Below are 17,723 nucleotides of genomic sequence, written 5' to 3'. Positions count from 1 at the left end.
GCAGCCAGGAGAGTCTCTCTTTCTCAAACTGTATCCTCTGTTAAAGCAAACTTTGGTTAAGCAGACAATAGGATATTGTGTGTTTGACAGAAACTCCAGCTTCCCCTTTTTCCGACAAAGAAAACTAACTAGGAACTTCAGACTTCAAGTCATATGCAGGCCAGCCGTGTCAGGAGGCCATGTAGGCATTTTAATACCAAATATAATAGGGATAAAGGGACACAGGTGGCGCTGTGGGTTAAACCACTGAGTCTTGGGCTTGCCAGTTGGAAGGTCGGCAGTTCGAATCCCCACGACGGGGTGAGCTCCCGTTGCTCGGTCCCTGCTCCTGCCAACCTAGCAGTTCAAAAGCACGCCAGTGCAAGTAGATAAATAGGTACCGCTCCGGCGGGAAGGTAAACGGTGTTTCCATGCGCTGCTCTGGTTCGCCAGAAGCGGCTTAGTCATGCTGTACGCCGGCTCCCTCCGCCAGTAAAGCGAGATGAGCGCCACAACCCCAGAGTCGGTCACAACTGGACCGAATGGTCAGGGGTACCTTTACCTTTACCTATAATAGGGATATATGGTGAAGGACTGGAAGCTCAGGTGTACACTCCGCACAGATGATAATATTAATACCGGTAAGATGATAATATTAAGTACCGGTAAGTAATATTAAGATAAATATTAAAGCATCCCTTATTGTCTATGTGCATTTCTTCAGCAGCATTTCTGTTCTTCCTTGTTTGCCTCACCTCGACAAGGCTTCCATTTTTGGAAGGAAGTCTCCTTCCCTCTAATAGCTTCCTTGACTTTATATATTAACTGTGACCTACCAGTTGAACACTGACAGGCTGGAGGTTCAGTTGGGCTCCCTGTGACCAATCCATTGGTAAGGTGAATTTTGTTTGCTGATAGGCTGGGAAACAGAAGGATGGTAGTTGACCTGCTTAGTTTTAATAGCTTAATCCCCTTTTCTCCCTCTTTTTTTAATCTTTAGCCTGCACCGTCGGCACCTTCAAAGCATCGGTGGGAGATGCACTGTGCAGTCCCTGCCCTGCCCACAGCTATTCTTCCACACCAGGCTCCAGTGAATGTGCTTGCCTGACCCGATACTACCGTTCGTCTTCAGACACCTCCGACACCCCCTGTACCAGTAAGTACCTGGGGGCGAGTGGGTTTGCTTTAAACCTTCTTTCCATTGGCCCCTGCTTCCTGCAATCCTCCTTTTAGCTCCTGGGCATTATCCCTCTGTCCTGGCCCCAAATTTGGTCTGTTCTGGCTTTCTTCCCCTTAGCTCCTCTGTGCCCCTTTCCCATCTGTCCACAGCCTCAAGTCCTTGCTTGCTCCTGTCCAATTCTATTCAGGGCTATATTTCAATGGACATCCTTTGGGACTCACTCACTCCTTCACAGACATGGGAAAGGTTTTTACAGAAGATGCAGTTGTGTGTGACCGAGAACAGTAGCTGATTCCTTATCCGAAAGCTGCTGGGATTCGCCCCTCCCCACACTGCTGTTTATCTGCCTTCTTTTAGGGAGGTATCTGGCAATGTTTGAGACACAGAATCATCCATGAAGGATTTTTCATTTTGAATGCCGCGGTGCCTGTCCGTGGCAGAGTGTATTGCAACTGATACTCAGGCTATATTGGAAACAGCCTTTCCTTCTGAATAACCATGAATAATTCCATGCTTCTCTACATGGAGGTTTCACTTCGTTTCATTATTGTGGCTACTAGAGGACCCTTCGGCCTAAATGCTAGATGCAGCCCCTGCTTAATTTCATCTGGCTCCAGGGCTACTTCTAGGAAGTCATCTCTCTCCATTGATCCACCCACCGACCCACCCATGAAAGGCCACCAAGGAGAGTAGCTGGTTGGGCATCACTGTTGGAAAATGCTCTTAGCTTCCTCCATCAGTGTCACCCATGTTCCCCAGTGGGGCTGGGCGATATCTGGTTTTCAACATCACAATATATCACTAGCTAAACATGACATTATATCGATATATCACAATGTATATCTGTGGTGGCAGAGGGCCTCCCTGCAGTGGTGAAGGGCCTTAAAATGTAATGGAGGAGTAGATTTAATAAAAATATTAAATAAACTTCCATATAAAATGTTTGATATATTTTCAACCACTTTAAGAGTAGTTTAAGCGATTTACTAGTCAATTTGCACCTGCTTCCTCACTCAGAGGCCTAAGTGCAACCTGTGCATGCATAAGTCCCACTGAGTTCAACTAAACTTCTACTTTCCTGGGAATAAGCCTCATTGAATTCACTAAGGGTTGCTTGTGAGTAGACATGCATTTGGTTGCACTGCTTACCGAAAAAAACCCTCCCCATCATTCTCACATAGTGCCCAACCTCCCATTTCAGCATAAGGCAGCAAGCTAAATCTTCTCCCCTCCACCCCCCCCCAGAAGCGCCCCCCCCACCAAAGCCCTCATCCTATCAATCTTTCCCTTTTTATCAGAGGGAGGGAGGGCAAGCAAGCAAGCAAAAAGATACTCCTTTAAATTAAAAAAGTAACCTTTTTTAATATAGAGGAAAGCTATTTAGGGTGAACCAACAACATAAAGACCACCAGAAAATGAAAATACCCTCCCCTCTCTTTTTTCCCACTGGTGGAGGTGAGTATGAGGGAAGAAAGAAGTTCTTTCCAGTTCCTTGTTTGCTTTGCTTTGTTTACTTTGCCTCCTTGATTATTAGCCATGGGGGGTTCCTCCTGGATTGTTAGCAGGCTCTGCAAAATTAGCTGAGCTCTAAGTGGAAAGATACTGGTGTGGCTGAAAGAGTTTGCTGGTTTCTGTGAGGGCTTATTGTTATTTCTTATCGGTTAGGAGGAAGGAGGGAGAGAGCCAACAAAGCTGGCGACAAGGTGCCTGCAAATTATCGGCAAATTATCTGTAAAGTATTGGTTCAGCTGAGCTATCCCCTGGGAACTTGTCAAATCTCCACCTTTTGTTCACCGGTATATTGCCTTGTTGAAACACTTATCACCATGTTATTTCAATACCGGTATAGCATAGCCCTATTCCCCAGCCTTCCTTTCCTGCTCTGGTGGAAATACAAGGTGTGTCTACACCCATCTCTCTCGATAGGAATAGTTGTAGTATTGGTCTGAAATGTCCCACTGCTGCATTTGCGCTGTGGGTTAAATCACAGAGCCTAGGACTTGCCAATTCAGAAGGTCGGTGGTTCAAATCCCTCCGACGGGTTGAGCTCCCATTGCTCAGTCCTAGCTCCTGCCCACCTAGCAGTTCGAAAGCACGTCAAAGTCCAAGTAGATAAATAGGTACCGCTCTGGCGCTGCTCTGGTTCGCCAGAAGCGGCTTAGTCATGCTGGTCACATGACCCGGAAGCTGTATGCCAGCTCCTTTGGCCAATAAAGCGAGATGAGCGCCGCAACCCCAGACTGAACCTAATGATCAGGCCACGACTGAACCTAATGATCAGGGGTCCCTTTACCTTTAAAAGGGGAAAGGCAGTTTTGAGGGGAAGAGGCTTATCATTAGCAGCAGAAATTGTCCAGGAGGCTGCTGGCCAGGGCCCACAATTTTTAGCACACCCCCCTCCACAAAATAATAATAATAATAATAATAATAATAATAATAATAATAATAATAATAATAACAACAACAACAACAACAACAACAACAACAACAACAACAACAATAAATAAAATAAAATCCTCACATGTGGGGAGTCTGCTTTGGCTAGGCGCACCATAAAATTTTGTCCTAAGCAATTACAGTGGAACCTCGGTTGTCAAACATAATCCATTCCAGAGGACCGTTCGACTTCTGAAATGTTCGACAACCGAGGTGAAATTGCCAGTTGGCAAAATCCATTGAAAAAATGGAGAAACACGCCTTGAAAGCCGTTCGACTTCTGAGTTGCGTTCTAAAACAGAAGCATGCACTTCCAGGTTGTCGGCGTTCGGAAGCCGAAATGTTCAACTTCGAAAGCATTCGACAACCAAGGTTCCACTGTAGTATTAAGAAGTGTAAAAACTTTTCCCTTTATTTCTTGAAGTGCATTGTGAACCCTTTGAAACACTGCAGCTGCCTTTTTGCATTATTTTAAGGGGGGAGAGTTTCTCCTCAGTTCTCAGGGTCTCCCTCTCTGCGTTCCTTGCAGGCACCCCATCTGCCCCTCGTGACCTCAGCTATGAGATCATTGGATCCAATGTCCTCCTGACCTGGCGCCTCCCAAGGGACTTGGGTGGCCGAAAGGATGTTTTCTTCAACGTCATCTGCAAGGTGTGCCCGACAGGCTCCCCGGGGCCTTGTGTTCGTTGCGGGGACAGCGTCCAGTTCGAGCCACGCCAGGTGGGGCTGACAGAGAGCCGGGTGCAAGTCTCCAACCTCCTGACCCGCGTGCAGTACACCTTTGAGATCCAGGCAGTCAACCTCGTGACGGAGCTCAGCCCAGATGCTCCACAGTTTGCCGCCATCAATGTTAGCACCAGCCAGTCAGGTGAGGAGTGCTTTTGGGGAGCCCCATTCTTTGCTTTGCCACCTCTGTTTTGTCTTCCCGGTCTTGTTTGGCGTTTCTGTTCAAGCAATGACTCAAACACCAAAGTGTATTGGGCCAGCTCTGCTGGTATTTGCCCTTTAGAGTCTCACACCACTCTAAAGTGTCCCCATCATACTTAATATTCGTAAAGGACTTTCCATACATCAGTGTTTCCCAACCTTTTTTGGGCAAAGGCACACTTGTTTCATGAAAAAAATCTCGAGGCACACCACCATGCCAGATGGGGAAAGGTCACTTTTTACTTATGTAAAAAAAAATAAAAAAATAGTAACAGCATAGAAGGTAATGGTTAGGCTAGCATCCCTCTTCCAAATATGCTAGGTTTTTATTTGCAGGGACTGTTCTACATGGGAAAGCATTCAGCACTGTCATTCTCCCATCTGCCATCTGAATTGGTACTATTCTGGGTCAACTTACTCTGCTGCATGTGTAGATGAAAATGGCACCAAGTGTGGGGGAGGGGGCAGAACAGGTTTCAGATACAGGATATTAAGCATACACGTACTTCAGATTGAACTGGTTGCTTGCTTTGCAAGTTTTCATTTCCCAAATGACTGCCTTGGCAAGCGCAATACCTACCAGGCTCAACGCCGGTCTCGCGCTGCCGCTTCCCGCGCTCTCAAGGACCCGGGAGGAGGAAGGCGTGAAGGGAATCCCGAAGGCGCGAAAACCTCGCGCATGCGCAGGCCTTCCGCCTGCAACAGCCCAGTAGGCCGGCCGAAGCGAGCGGCGATGGGATGTGGGAGGGAGCTTGCTCGCCGCCCCGCGTGTGCCTATGTGGGGCACGTTACAGCCCCGTGACGTCAGCGCCACGCAGGCAGCCAGGCAGGCAGACGGCGAGAGCCCCGCGCTGGGCGGCCTCTCCTCGCCGCCCCGCCTCTCGCCGCCCGCCTCGCCCGCCTCCCTCCCACGGCACACCAGGCAACGTCTCGCGGCACACTAGTGTGCCGCAGAACACCGGTTGGGAAACACTGCCATACATTATCTAGCTGTAATTCTTACAACACCTCCATAAGATAAGTCAATGTTACCATATTGGCCCAAATATGAGCCACACCCAAATATTAGCCACACTCTTAAAATTAATGGGGGGAAAAGTGAAAAAGACAATACCAGGATATAAGCCACTCCTTTAAAATTCCACAGTCACTCACACCTGTTCCGTTTTACTGTATGTCTGTTTCAGTAGCGATATCACAAAAGCCAATTTTTGTAAGGTCGTGAATTTAAGCCGCATTTCAAGTTTTCACGGTTGGAATTTGGGGGGGGGGAGTGAGGCTTATATTCAGGCCAATATGGTATTATCCCCCTCACAGTAGATGGGGGAGGCTGAGGATATGTAAGAACACGGTGGGTTGCCTAAGAGTATAAATTCATGGAAGAGGTGTAAGATTTGAACTGGGGGCTTTCAGATTCATAACTCAGTCTCTTGCAGGGTGTGGTTTTTTTTGGGGGGGGGAGCCCCAGTGCTTCCTCCATGAAAACTCGCTCCTTAATTCTGAATCAGAGCAAACAGCAATCTGCAGGAAACCCAAATTTCCGTTTGTTCCAGTTCAGCATTGAAAAGTGGGTTTTTGAGGGGAAAGCACAACAACAACAACAACAACAAGGTGCTCAGATGTGAAACTGGGAAAGTGCAGCCATGTGCCTAGAAAGTGCAGGGCAAGAAAGATTTGTGTGGATGAGACCTTAGTCTGGAGGGCCACAGGAGTTAGATATGTCGACAGCCACATGGGTCAGAGGAGCAGGTGTTTCACTGTGAGGCTTTGGCAGGGGGACCTCTGAGCATCAGACCTGATGCAAAAATGAAGAACAGTTTCTTGGATTCTGTGGCTGTCTCCAAACAGCAGCTTTTCCTACACCTCATATAATGGCGCAGTTCTAAAGCACATTGTAGGGAAATGTAGGGATACTGCAAATCTCTGTGATCTCCTGTTTCCAGAGCAAAAATAAAATACGCATTTTTGCTTTCGTGGATAAGTGTTATGAACATTTTTGTTGGAACCACAACAGCAGCTGACGTTAATGCAGTCTGTTGCACAGAGAAATCAGTTGCACATGTGGTGTAAGCAGAGTTTCTGGTCTACGTGATACGGTTGTCTGTGTTTTTGCACGTCAGATATGCACGAGTAGGCCTTGAGATGCAAGCCACCCTACACACTTTTAGTGACTCTACAGTAAATTTGACTATTTATTGACAGTTGTTACCAACACTTGACCATCACTATAAATAGAGTAGATTTGCTCTGCACTCACTGTGCATATCATAGGCCCAAATTTCTTCTCCTTTTTTTTTTAATTACAGTTTGATCTGTGTTAATACTAGCACTATATTATATATAACCTTTCTATCCTGTACATTGCTATCGTAATTCAGGGATAACAATAAAATTATACTAGCAGCCTCATACTCAGTGTTGCTCAGGAACTGTAAGAAACCAAAACAGCAATAAAAACAACAACAACAGCAAACAGTGCAGTTTTAAAATAAGTGGCTAAAATCAGTGCAATTTTGAAAGTTTCAGTCTGGCATCAAGTTGTATTCAAAGACAGACAAAAACCTCCTTGATCTCAGGGAACTTCATACAAAATTGCTGCAGTTTTGAACAGTTTGGCCTGCCATTTTTGTTCAAAATTGTGTCTGGTTGCATCCAAACTTAGCTGAAAAACTACTCCTTGATCTCAGGAAAAATAATGCAAAATTGGGTTACGATAGCAGCAAACAAGCAGCTTTCCTAAATACACTTAAAAGCAACATCACAAAACAAAGGTAGATAAATTACAGTCAATAAACATCCAATCTGACTCCAGCAAAGTCTCTGAACAAGGAACCGGGTCTTTTAGCTGGTGCTAGAAATTCAGTCATATCTCAGGGGAGGGAGTTCCAAAGCTGGGGCGCCACCACCAGGAAGGCTCTCCCCCACCAAACAAACCTCAGTTTAACAGGTGGCTACACCAAGCAAGCCAGTCTTGATACAGAAGATGAGCTATTCTCACGGGTAACCAGGTCCCACGTTCTTTAGAGTTTTATATACCATCACCAGCATGAGGAAAACAATAAATTCTCCGCATTTTGCTATTCGGTCATGAGTATATCAAACAATGGGCCTTTAAACCTTGCAGAGTATGTGAAATGGTGTTACTGGACTGTGGCTACAGTATAAAGCAAGGACAGGAATGGTAATTCCATCGGCAGTTTTGAATGGGGACTATAATGCCCCTTTAAGCCTATTTCGGATATGATTATACAAGTAGTCCATTACCGTGGTTGGGATCCCTTTTACAACAAACAAACAAACAAAACCCCAGAACAATTGCACCCCTGCTGTAGCAGCTGACTGGCAAACATGCTGTGCCTGCATACAGGAAGGTATAAATATCTACGAAAACAAGAGGACAGGTTTTGCACATTCCTAGGAAGAAAATACTGCAAGGAAGAAACATTATTAGAAGAGTGGTCCCCTCCATCTCCTGCTCACCGCTGTTGTTTTGCCTGACCCTCTGCTACCTTTCAGTTCCTCTTCCCTTTCAACTTCCTCGTTTACCTTTTCTGTGTCACACTTGCTCTCTTCCTTCTCCCAGCTGCCTTTTGTCTTGTCTCTTCCTTTCCGCGCACCTTTTCACTTCCCATCAGCTTCTGTCCTTGGCAGCCCATATTTCACGGCCTTTTAAAACGAACGTTGCAACGATGCACCAGCCTGTCTGTCTCCGAAGGGAAAGCATATGAGAGGTTGACAAAAGGTAAAACTATGTGAATCGCTAGTCTGAACCGCAGAAACACAGGCAGTCTCTAGGTCTGCACAATGCCGGAAACCTTTATCAAAATGTCAGGGAGCCAAGTTGTTGCTGAATTTCAGTGGTGAGTGAAGCCTTGGAAGCAGTAAAGCTGCATTTCAGATGTCACCTTTATAGGTAAAAGAAATTCAGTTGGTGATGTGGAGACTTTCTCATCAAGGTTTGGAGGCTGGCTCTCTAAAGATAAATATTGTGGGATACTTGTGGAATTCAAGGTTAGGTGGCAACCATTTTTAGACACATCCAGTTGACGCATAATCACCAATGTGCGGGTCCTTTTGGACCTGGAAGAAGGCAGAACGGGGACATTCAACTTACACGCATGGGGGCCAGGAACAGAACCCCTGCATGAAATGTATTTGTAAATTCTTGTATGAAATGACCAAATCTGCATTTTTTAAGGAACTTGGAAGCGGGCTTATATTATTCTGGGTCGGATTGTTCGTCCATCTAGCCAGGGGTACCAACAAGATGTTCTGAGCCTGGTGCGCTGTACCTAGGCTAAGTGCTTTCTGCTGAACTTACCAAAGAAGAAATAATTTTGCATACAATTTGCAAACAGTTTATGTCACGTGCAAATTTGTATCCACTGTTGTAGGTGCGGGTGTGACACTCTCAAAAATAAATCAAGTGTCACACACAAGTTACAAGGTGTCCAACAGACAGAATATCAGCAGGTGAAATTTCCCCCATAGTTCCATGTTACAAAAGGCTTGCACTGTTTAATATCTGCCTGCCCCATATCTGTGGTTTTGGTCACCTCTCAGATGAACATGCCTCACATTGCTGTTGTGAACATACAGAAGAAGATATAAAATGGCTGAAAAAGACCACAGTGCTTTTTTACTTATAGGCATCACATTTGTACTTTGTGGCATAAAACTTTGCCTCTTTTAACCAAAATTATGCATGTTTTGTCCCATCCCCTAAAAAAAGAGAAAATAGTACACCTCCAAGGCTTCAACCGATCTTAACATGGACTGATTATTGTGTGTTTAGATGCACACACCCCAACTATAATCAAGTGAGCTTACTCCTAGGTTGGTGTGCACAACAGACCCTGTTATCATGAACTTCTCCGCCCCTTTCCCACAAGAAATCCCAGACTGCAATCCTGTACCCACTTACCTTGGGTTAAGGCCCATTGAACATAAAAAAGATTACTTCTGAGTAGACATTCATACAGTTGAACTGTAAGTTAATTATCCATTACATTCTTTATGAGTGTCTGGTCCTTAGTGGAGATGCTTAAGCCTCTTTGCAAAATATTCAGTTTGCTGCTGCTCCTCCTCCTCCTGCTCCTCTTCTTCTTCTTCCTCTTCTTCTTCTTCTTCTCCTCCTCCTCCTCCTCCTCCTCCTCCTCCTCCTCCTCCTCCAGAAGTGAGGGGATTCTTTAACAGTAGATTCTGCAGAAAGTAACTTAACAGAGAGTATCTGAGCTCAAATGTGCAGGGGATGAAGAGGCAGGGATTCCTGGTATCCAGGCAACTCACTTGTCAATCACAGCTCTGATTTCACTCGTTAGCTGAAAACACTGAAAGGCACCATTCTGCATTTCAAGTTTCAGCCAAGCTCAACTTCTGCACCCATTCTCCAAGAGCACATGTGCAAAATCCTGGAATGTGATACCTGCCTTGAATACTGAGATAACCTTGGTGTGGATGTTCAGAATACCATAGCATATTTCAGGTTTGAACCGCCGTCTGGCCCTTGCATCTGTTTTGCAAAGGGGGCCAAGGTGGGAGGCGGCAGCATTAAAAAGAAATGCAAAACGGATTGTAATGCAACATTCCCAGAGGCTGAGCCCCTTGAACGCTGTGAGCAATAAATCCTAATGCTAACTTATTGATAAGAAGTTATGATAACCTTTAATAAATCGTAAGTCTATCACAAGGTAAACAAGAATATTATTGGAGTGGAAAAAACAGTAGAGCACACAGGACTAGAGCGGTGGGTGGCCAAACCAGGAACCCAACCTGGAGTGCACATTCGCCATTCCAAGGTGGGTTCCTTCAGTCAGGAGTCTGAAAGTGGAGGTTCACCTGGAGATGGGGATGGAGTTAGGTGCATGTGCCTATAATGAAACAGGTTCTGCTCTATTAACCAGATCTGGGAAGAAGTCCAGATTCCCAGCACGGAGGCCAACCCAGAGGCTGACGCTGCCCCTCTCCTGAGACTTGTTCACTAGGCTGGACCCCAGCCATGGCGTTCCAAATTCAAGCCCTCTCTGCCCTGACATGTCTTGCTGCTCTTGCTCGCCTCTAGTAATCCCATTTCCGGTCTTGTTTCTGGAGAAAATGAGCAGCTAGGCTGGATTGGTCTGGTCTGGTCTGGGGCTCCATGTCCTGCCAGCAGCAGAGCCATAATTGGATTCCTTGTGTCTCTTTCAAATTGTGGAAAAACAAAGGTCCTCAGGGAGGCTTCCTCAGGTCCCTTCAGCCGTACAAGAGAAGCAAATCACTCTGATGCAGCAAAGGGGTCTTGGGAGACCAGGAGTGCTGAAAGCCTCCCCGTCAGAGTAGCGGTACCTATTGGGCAGCTATTGTGGTCAGGTCCTCCTTTGTCTGCTGTTTCCCCCCCTCCCCCCTCGTCCTCTTCCCCAAGATCATTAGGAGTGAGCTTGAGATGAGCTGACCTCGATTCGTAGTGACAGCTCACGCTAACTAGGCCTCTGTTGCTCCGTCACGTGGCCCCGCCTCACCCCCCGCCTCTATCTATTCGTCCCCCTTGGCAACTTTTCATTTTAGCTTAGATTTTTTTCTCCCCGATTACACATACATTTGGGAAGACTTGCCTGGGCTCAGAGAAAGGCGGGATAAAGGAGATGGGGACGGGGGGGGGGCGGACAGGAAGAGGAAACCCTTTCTGAATGAATGGCTGTGTCAGTCGTAAGGACACAAGACAAGTCCTGCTGCATCACACCAAAGGGCCATGTAGTCTGGCAGGCTTACAATCGCAGCAGAGGGGGAAGAGACCTCCCCTGTTACTTTGTCCTCAACATCTGGTATTTAGAGGCATGCTTGCTGCTTCTGAACATGGAGGTTTGATTTATGTACAGTGGATAATAGACATTGATAGGCCCCTCTGTTTGTATAGTTTTTAAAGCATCTAAATGGTTGCTGTTATATATTGTGTTTGTGAATTCCACGAGCTAGCTATTTTGTTGTGTGAAAGTACTAGGATTATGAGAGATGGAGAAAAATTATCTTTTTTTTTTCTGCACTGTTAACCATGGTATAGGGCTTTGTCATGCCCTGCCCCTGTTCCCTTGTTTTCTAAATGAAAATGCCCCAAATGTTCTAGCCTTTTCCTATAGGGAAGGTGCTCCAACATCTTGATTATTTTGGTTCTCAAACCCCACCCCTAGTTGTGTCTGTGTATCTTCTGTCTGTCTGTCTGTCTGCCTGTCACTCTCCCTCCCTCCCTTATAAACCCAGTAGATCAGTCTGCAGAAGTGCTTCTCCAAGTTCTAAAGATCTCAGAAGCCCATGTGTCAGGCCATATTCTGTGGAATCATAGAATTGTAGAACCCCCTGCAATGCAGGAATTTCAACATGACAGATGACCATTCAACCATTGCTTAAAAACCTCCAATGAAGGAGAGACCGCCACCTTCTGAGGGACTATGTTCCACTGTCAAACAGCTCTTACTGTTGAAAAGTTCTTTCTGATGTTTAGTCAGAATCGCCTGGGCATCATTTGAATCCATACCATTTGCCATGCAATTTTAGATGGGACAAAATAGTCTTGTCATTGATGACTGAGTACCACATTCAAACCTGCCTTTGAAACTGGTTTATGCATGGATCCTTCCACACACCACTTGGCAGCAATTATGAGATTTCGTCTCTGGAGCTTATCCTGGCTCTCTATTGAGAATACCTGCATGTTTCCAAGTACCTGTATGTTGCATCCACACTTTTACGTTTTGTGTAGGCATGCACACTTCAAAAAAAGCAATGTCCTGTGTGGGTGCAAATGAAGCCAGTACAGAAATGCTCCCCACACTGGCTGCATCCCACATTTGAACTTTCTATAATGTCGCTAGAGAATGCAGAAAAATGCACCAAGCAAACCCAAAGCTTTTTTTCAGGCAGGCAACAGCTGCCACAGGTGTCTACAGATGTGAGGGCACGACCAAGCTGCCTTGTACCTGCCAGAAGTTACTGGGCAGGCTTCCTGGATGTGCTAGACCTGGAGAGCTGGGATTTGGAGAGGCCATAAGTACAGGAACCACCAAGGTGTGATGAGGATTTCATCTCGAGTCAGTGACATTCACAGGCAATAGTGCAGAAGGGTCATTAGGCAGACTTTACAAGGCTGAAGAGATACGGCTGAAGAGGAGATTTCTAGGGCTGAGCGTGACCCTGAGATTATTGACTGTGAAGGCAGATAAAAACTTTAGCTCGGGAGTAAAATTGATTCAGGCTATTACTCTTGCTGCAAGAGGCACATCCGTTATGTTCAGCTGAAAGTTGCAGACAGGTATGTGCCAGGGAAGGGCACACAGTTTTCATAAGATAATGCACACTCAAAAACCATTAAGGTGTATCCAACAGAGAAGGTCTGCATAACTTGTGACCCACAAAGCCAAGTGTAACCTGCCCACTACGTCCTATGTTGCTTTCCAGGTGGTTTTTCTCTCCAGTATCAAAACCAAGAGCTATATCAAGCCCCTGGTGGGACACTTGATGAGCTATATTTGGCATGGTTGGCAGGTCTGTGCTGCTAGCTGTACACTACAGTGTCAGATTCTCCCTACACCGCACAAACATTTTAAAAAATTAAATAAACAGCACAATCCACTGGAAACTCCTACACAAGTCCCACTAAAATGTTGGGGGGGGGGACAAGTAGTGATAATCAGCACTGGATGAATGTTTTCAGTGCAAAACATAGAGAGTCCCACAGCAAGAAAAATGATGGGTTATTGCTGGGACTGAGCTAGGGACGTCCGGTTCTTCTTGGTCAGGGTTTCCCAAAATTGGGTCTCCCGCTGTTTTTGGGCTACAATTCCCATCATTTAAAAGTGGTCTGAAAACAGTGTAACTTTATATTGCTGATAATATGTCCTATGTAGTAGTGATGGCTGTGGCTTTTGGGAACGCATATGCAATGCAATGCCACATAGTCTCGGGGTTTCTAAGGAGTTATAGGACACCTATGATTTGGTATACATGAAACATAATCTAACTCTTTCTGTCTGTGACCTGGGTCACATGTAACACTAAGCCAAACTATGGCATAATGCAAGTGAGCAAACGTGGTTTCCTGGAGCGAAGATTGCATTCATGCACTTCCCCCGGTCTTCCTGCTGCCATACTACTCAAGGCTAAGCCATGGTGTGGCTTAGTGTTAGGTCCGAACCTGGGTTCATGTTTTATCTTGCTTCAGACACACTGTGAACTACAACCAAGATTTGTTCTTGCTTTCACCATTCATGGTTTCTCTGAGGGAGACCAGTTTGGGGCAATCCACTAATATCAGCTCCCTAACTGCAATATGAGGATAATAATAATGCATATCTGCTTAACAGAATCATTTTAAGGATTGCAGTGGGGTGGAGAACCAGTAGACCAGATGGTCTTGAATGACAACTTTCATTATCCCTGACCATTGGCCATACTTCTGGGGGTGGCAGTGAGTCAGAATTCAATACCATCTAGAGGGCCACAGGTTCCCCACCATTGGATTGCAATAAATGAGCACATGTGTAGTACTTTGAGCACATATAAATGCTAAGTGCTAAAGTAGAACCAAATTGCACCATACTTCTCAAAGTCAGTGATGTGCAGTGGAATTTTTCATAGAGGGATAGTTAGGGCCAGAAGTGCCAGCTTGCGAGGGCGACATCAGGCACATGATGTCCTGACATCATGCGTGTGTGCCTCCCTGGGCTGGGCAGAAGCTTCCTGGGGTTTGGGAAGGAAGCTTCAGGCCTCTGGCTGGATGCTAAAGCCCTCCTGCCTCCTTCCCAAAGCCGGAGGAGCTTTGGGAAGGTGGCAGCAGGGCTCTTGGGCCCAATAGAGCATTGCATCCCCCCCCCAAGCCGGGCAGAATCTTCCTGGACTTTGGGAAGGAAGAGTCAGGGGAATATTTAGGGGACTAGCCCAGTCCCTAGTCCACTGACCACACACCATTGCTCAAAGTACAGATGCATTGAGGGCACAACTACACGTTACACTGAAAATGGCACCACTGTTCTCTCCCATGTCTCAAGTTCATGATGCAGCCTCTCAGGTTGTAGCGTTCCACATCCCTGCCCGCCACAGCCCATTATGTGGAGCATCTGCCTTGCATGCAGAGGGTCATAGGTTCAGTCTGTGGGGTCCATGGGTAGGACCAAGAAAGACTCCTGCCCCAAACCCTGGGGATCTGCTGGAAGTCAGTGTCAACACTGATGGGCTGGATGGACCAGTGGTATACCTGGGTATAGAGCAGCTTCCTATATGTTACTCTGGAAGCGCAGAATCTGACCAGCACAGGATTTGATGTGCACCTCCAACCTGAAAGAACAAAGACAAGAATAAACTAATGAGAAGGATAAGCATTTTAAAAGCAGAGAGAGAGAAAAGGCCCCGCTGTGCAGCAAGGAAAAAAATCACGTAGCAAAGCAAGCAAGGCGAAGCTAATCAATACGAATAACGAGGGGAAAGCAACAGCAAAATACTTGAGATAGTTTTAAGTGGCACTGCCGTCTGGTTTGCTTGACTGTCATACATGGTCCACGTAGGAAAACATTCCTGATGCCTAATGCGGCAAACAGCAGGCTGAAGGCGATTGCTGAATCCCTTCATTAAAAGCCTAGTCCCACTGCCATCTTCAGGACAATCTGATCCTCAGAGATTGTTTGTGGCAGCAAATTATCTAAGTGCTATTAGGCACAGCTAGTGTGTCTCCACACATAAGCCTCATTAGAAGAGAGCAAAAGTTAGAGCAGTGACAAATTGCCATGCTTTGGTGCTCTAGAGGTGTGGCACGTACAAAATGAATCCTAGAGCCGGGCGGCCCTGCAGTGCGCAGAATTGATCCCCTAGCTGCAAAACAAGGAAGGACATTGATGTGGTGCATGTCTCCTTGACTGCAAATCCACAGGTTGGTTGCAAGCCAGATGTTGGGGCCATGTGTAAGAGGCTTGCATATTTGTATCCATGCATCCACTGTGTTAATGATGTGCCTGCATTGTTTAATGAATGGTGTTAAGTGTTGCAATATACTGTATTTTTCAGTGTATAACACGCCCCCATGTATAAGACGTCCCCTATTTTTGAGGACTCCAATGTAAGCTTTTCTTTGGGGCGGGGCAGACCAGAGCTGTTGAGCTTTTTTTAGGGGGGATTCCCGGAAATCGCTCACCCACCACAAAAACTGCCTATCAGCTACTCCCACCGGAAGCCGCCAATTAATTGCCACAGCAAATCAACACCAGCCCTTGTTTCAGCCACCAGTAACACACAAAATAGCCACTGACAGTCTCCGGCCAGCAGAAGATACCAATCCCATGCCACCATTTTTTACTAAATTTGTTTAGGAAAAAGCCCTTGTCTAATACATGTAAAAGTATGGTCATGTGCCACATTGTATCTCTTTCAAGGGGTACATGGTGCTGTAGGGATGTTCATTTAGTGATGGTACCAAGACTGAATAGAAACTGGTAATTTTGATGGAGCAATACCCTGCCAACCACTTAGCTTCTAATTTGTTTATTTATTGTTAGGTTTTTAAAAAATATATTCAGTGCAGTTCTTTCCTATTGTTTACATGGACCCCCCCCCCGAAAAAAAAACACCTAAGCTGTTGCTTCTTCCTGGATTAGTCAAAGGGGAGATTCCATCCAATCGGGGATGTCACAGTGAATGGACTTGTTACCTGTAGCTTTTCACCTGGGTTCCTACAGTGTGTGGTATTCCTGGAGTCAGGAAGTATAGAACTATTAACTGCTTAACATTTTGGACTAGGGATGCTGTTTGCATGAGCTTTCGTTTCAGTATCAGAAAAACCAAGAGAGGCAGTTGTGTTAGATGTGGGCAACTGTTCATTGTATGCCACCAGCACAGATGAACATAGTGCAGGCCAGAGCAGAAGGATCCATGACTCAGCAATGTTTGATTTAGGTTACACTGTCGTCTGCCTTTATAGCATATATGTATTTTTAAAATGTTGTTGTTGTTGTTGTTGTTGTTGTTGTTGTTGTTGTTGTTGTTGTTTATATACACCACTTTTACACACAGAAAAAATATGGCTCAAAGTAACTTGTAGTATTAAAAGCAAGACAATAAACAGAACTTTATTACATTTATAGTCCATTTATCCTACAAGGAGTTCTAAGGTCAAGCTGGTATACATACAACAACCCTGTGGGGGAGATTAGTCTGAGAGACAGTGACTGGCCCAAGGTCAGCCAGTGAGCTTCATGGCTGAGTGGGGTTTTGAACCCTAGTCTCCCAGGTCGTAATCCAGCGTTGATCACTACACGACACTGGATCACTCTACATATCAAGAATTCAATTCGACGTTATAGAAATGATTAACTGATATTTTTTTTAAAAAAGATCATAATATGCGTATAATATGCGGATGTTTTTGGCCTACAACTCCCATGATTCCTAGCTAGCAGGACCAGTGGTCAGGGTTGATGGGAATTGTAGTGTCAAAACATCTGGAGGGCCGAGGTTGAGGAAGCCTGATTTAACATTTCAGGGTTTTTTTAAAAAAATAATAATCATGGGATTAGAACTCCCAAAGTGAAGAACTTCCATTCAGTGCTGCTCCTCTGGGGTAACTCCCATCACACTCAGTAGTCAGGTAAAAATAACATCTCTCTTCAGAACCAGCTACTGGCCTCTCACGCTACAGCTGGGTGCTCCTATTCTTCCCCACAGACAGATCTTCTCTTCAGGCCAACTCACTGATGAATTGGCTTTCTGGGCTCGTGGTCTCTCCCCATGCAATCCAGGAACTGGCACAGGGGGCAGGATTTATGTTAAGTCTGCTATAACCCCCTTGCTTCCTGATATTTCTGCTCTTATGCAGTTGCGGGGAGGGCTGGACGTTCACAGCTGGGGACAAAGTCTCAAGTGGAGAGAGGGATGTATTATCATTTGTATTTTCTTTACGATTGCACCAAATTACATAGGGCTTGGAAACGTTGAGGTAAGCTTTGGATGCGCAGGCCTCTCAAAAAGAACGGGTAATCTTCTTGCTTGCCCTCCTAGTTTCTGTGGGCTGCAAGTGGTCCTCCTCCTCCATATTTTCACCTTTTAAGATTTGTTCTGTTGGGGACTTTTATTCAGTCTTGCACTGTCCCGCCTGTCCCCAAAGCTTGGAATCCCGCCTGTCCCCAAAGCTATTACTAAAAGCTTGTATCTTCATTCAACCTAGTTGCAATAGTCTTGCATCCTGTGT

At 45.7% G+C, this 17,723-nt stretch overlaps 1 protein-coding gene across 3 annotated transcripts in view; it reads left to right on the top strand.

Moving 5' to 3' along the window:
- Positions 1–17,723, top strand: part of LOC308576628 (ephrin type-B receptor 5) — a 160,928-nt gene that overhangs the window by 111,227 nt on the left and 31,978 nt on the right. For all 3 annotated transcript variants that reach the window (XM_081176259.1, XM_081176258.1, XM_081176260.1), the window contains 2 exons: positions 980–1,135; positions 4,125–4,463. In XM_081176259.1, coding sequence (XP_081032385.1) covers positions 980–1,135; positions 4,125–4,463 — 495 coding nt within the window. The remainder of the gene's footprint in view (positions 1–979; positions 1,136–4,124; positions 4,464–17,723) is intronic.

Source organism: Podarcis bocagei (assembly GCF_964188305.1).
Source record: "Podarcis bocagei genome assembly, chromosome: 17".
In the NCBI taxonomy this organism is placed as follows: Eukaryota; Metazoa; Chordata; class Lepidosauria; order Squamata; family Lacertidae; genus Podarcis; species Podarcis bocagei.
The sequence above is the reverse complement of the archived record's forward strand: the minus strand, read 5'-3'. Positions and strand labels throughout refer to the sequence as shown.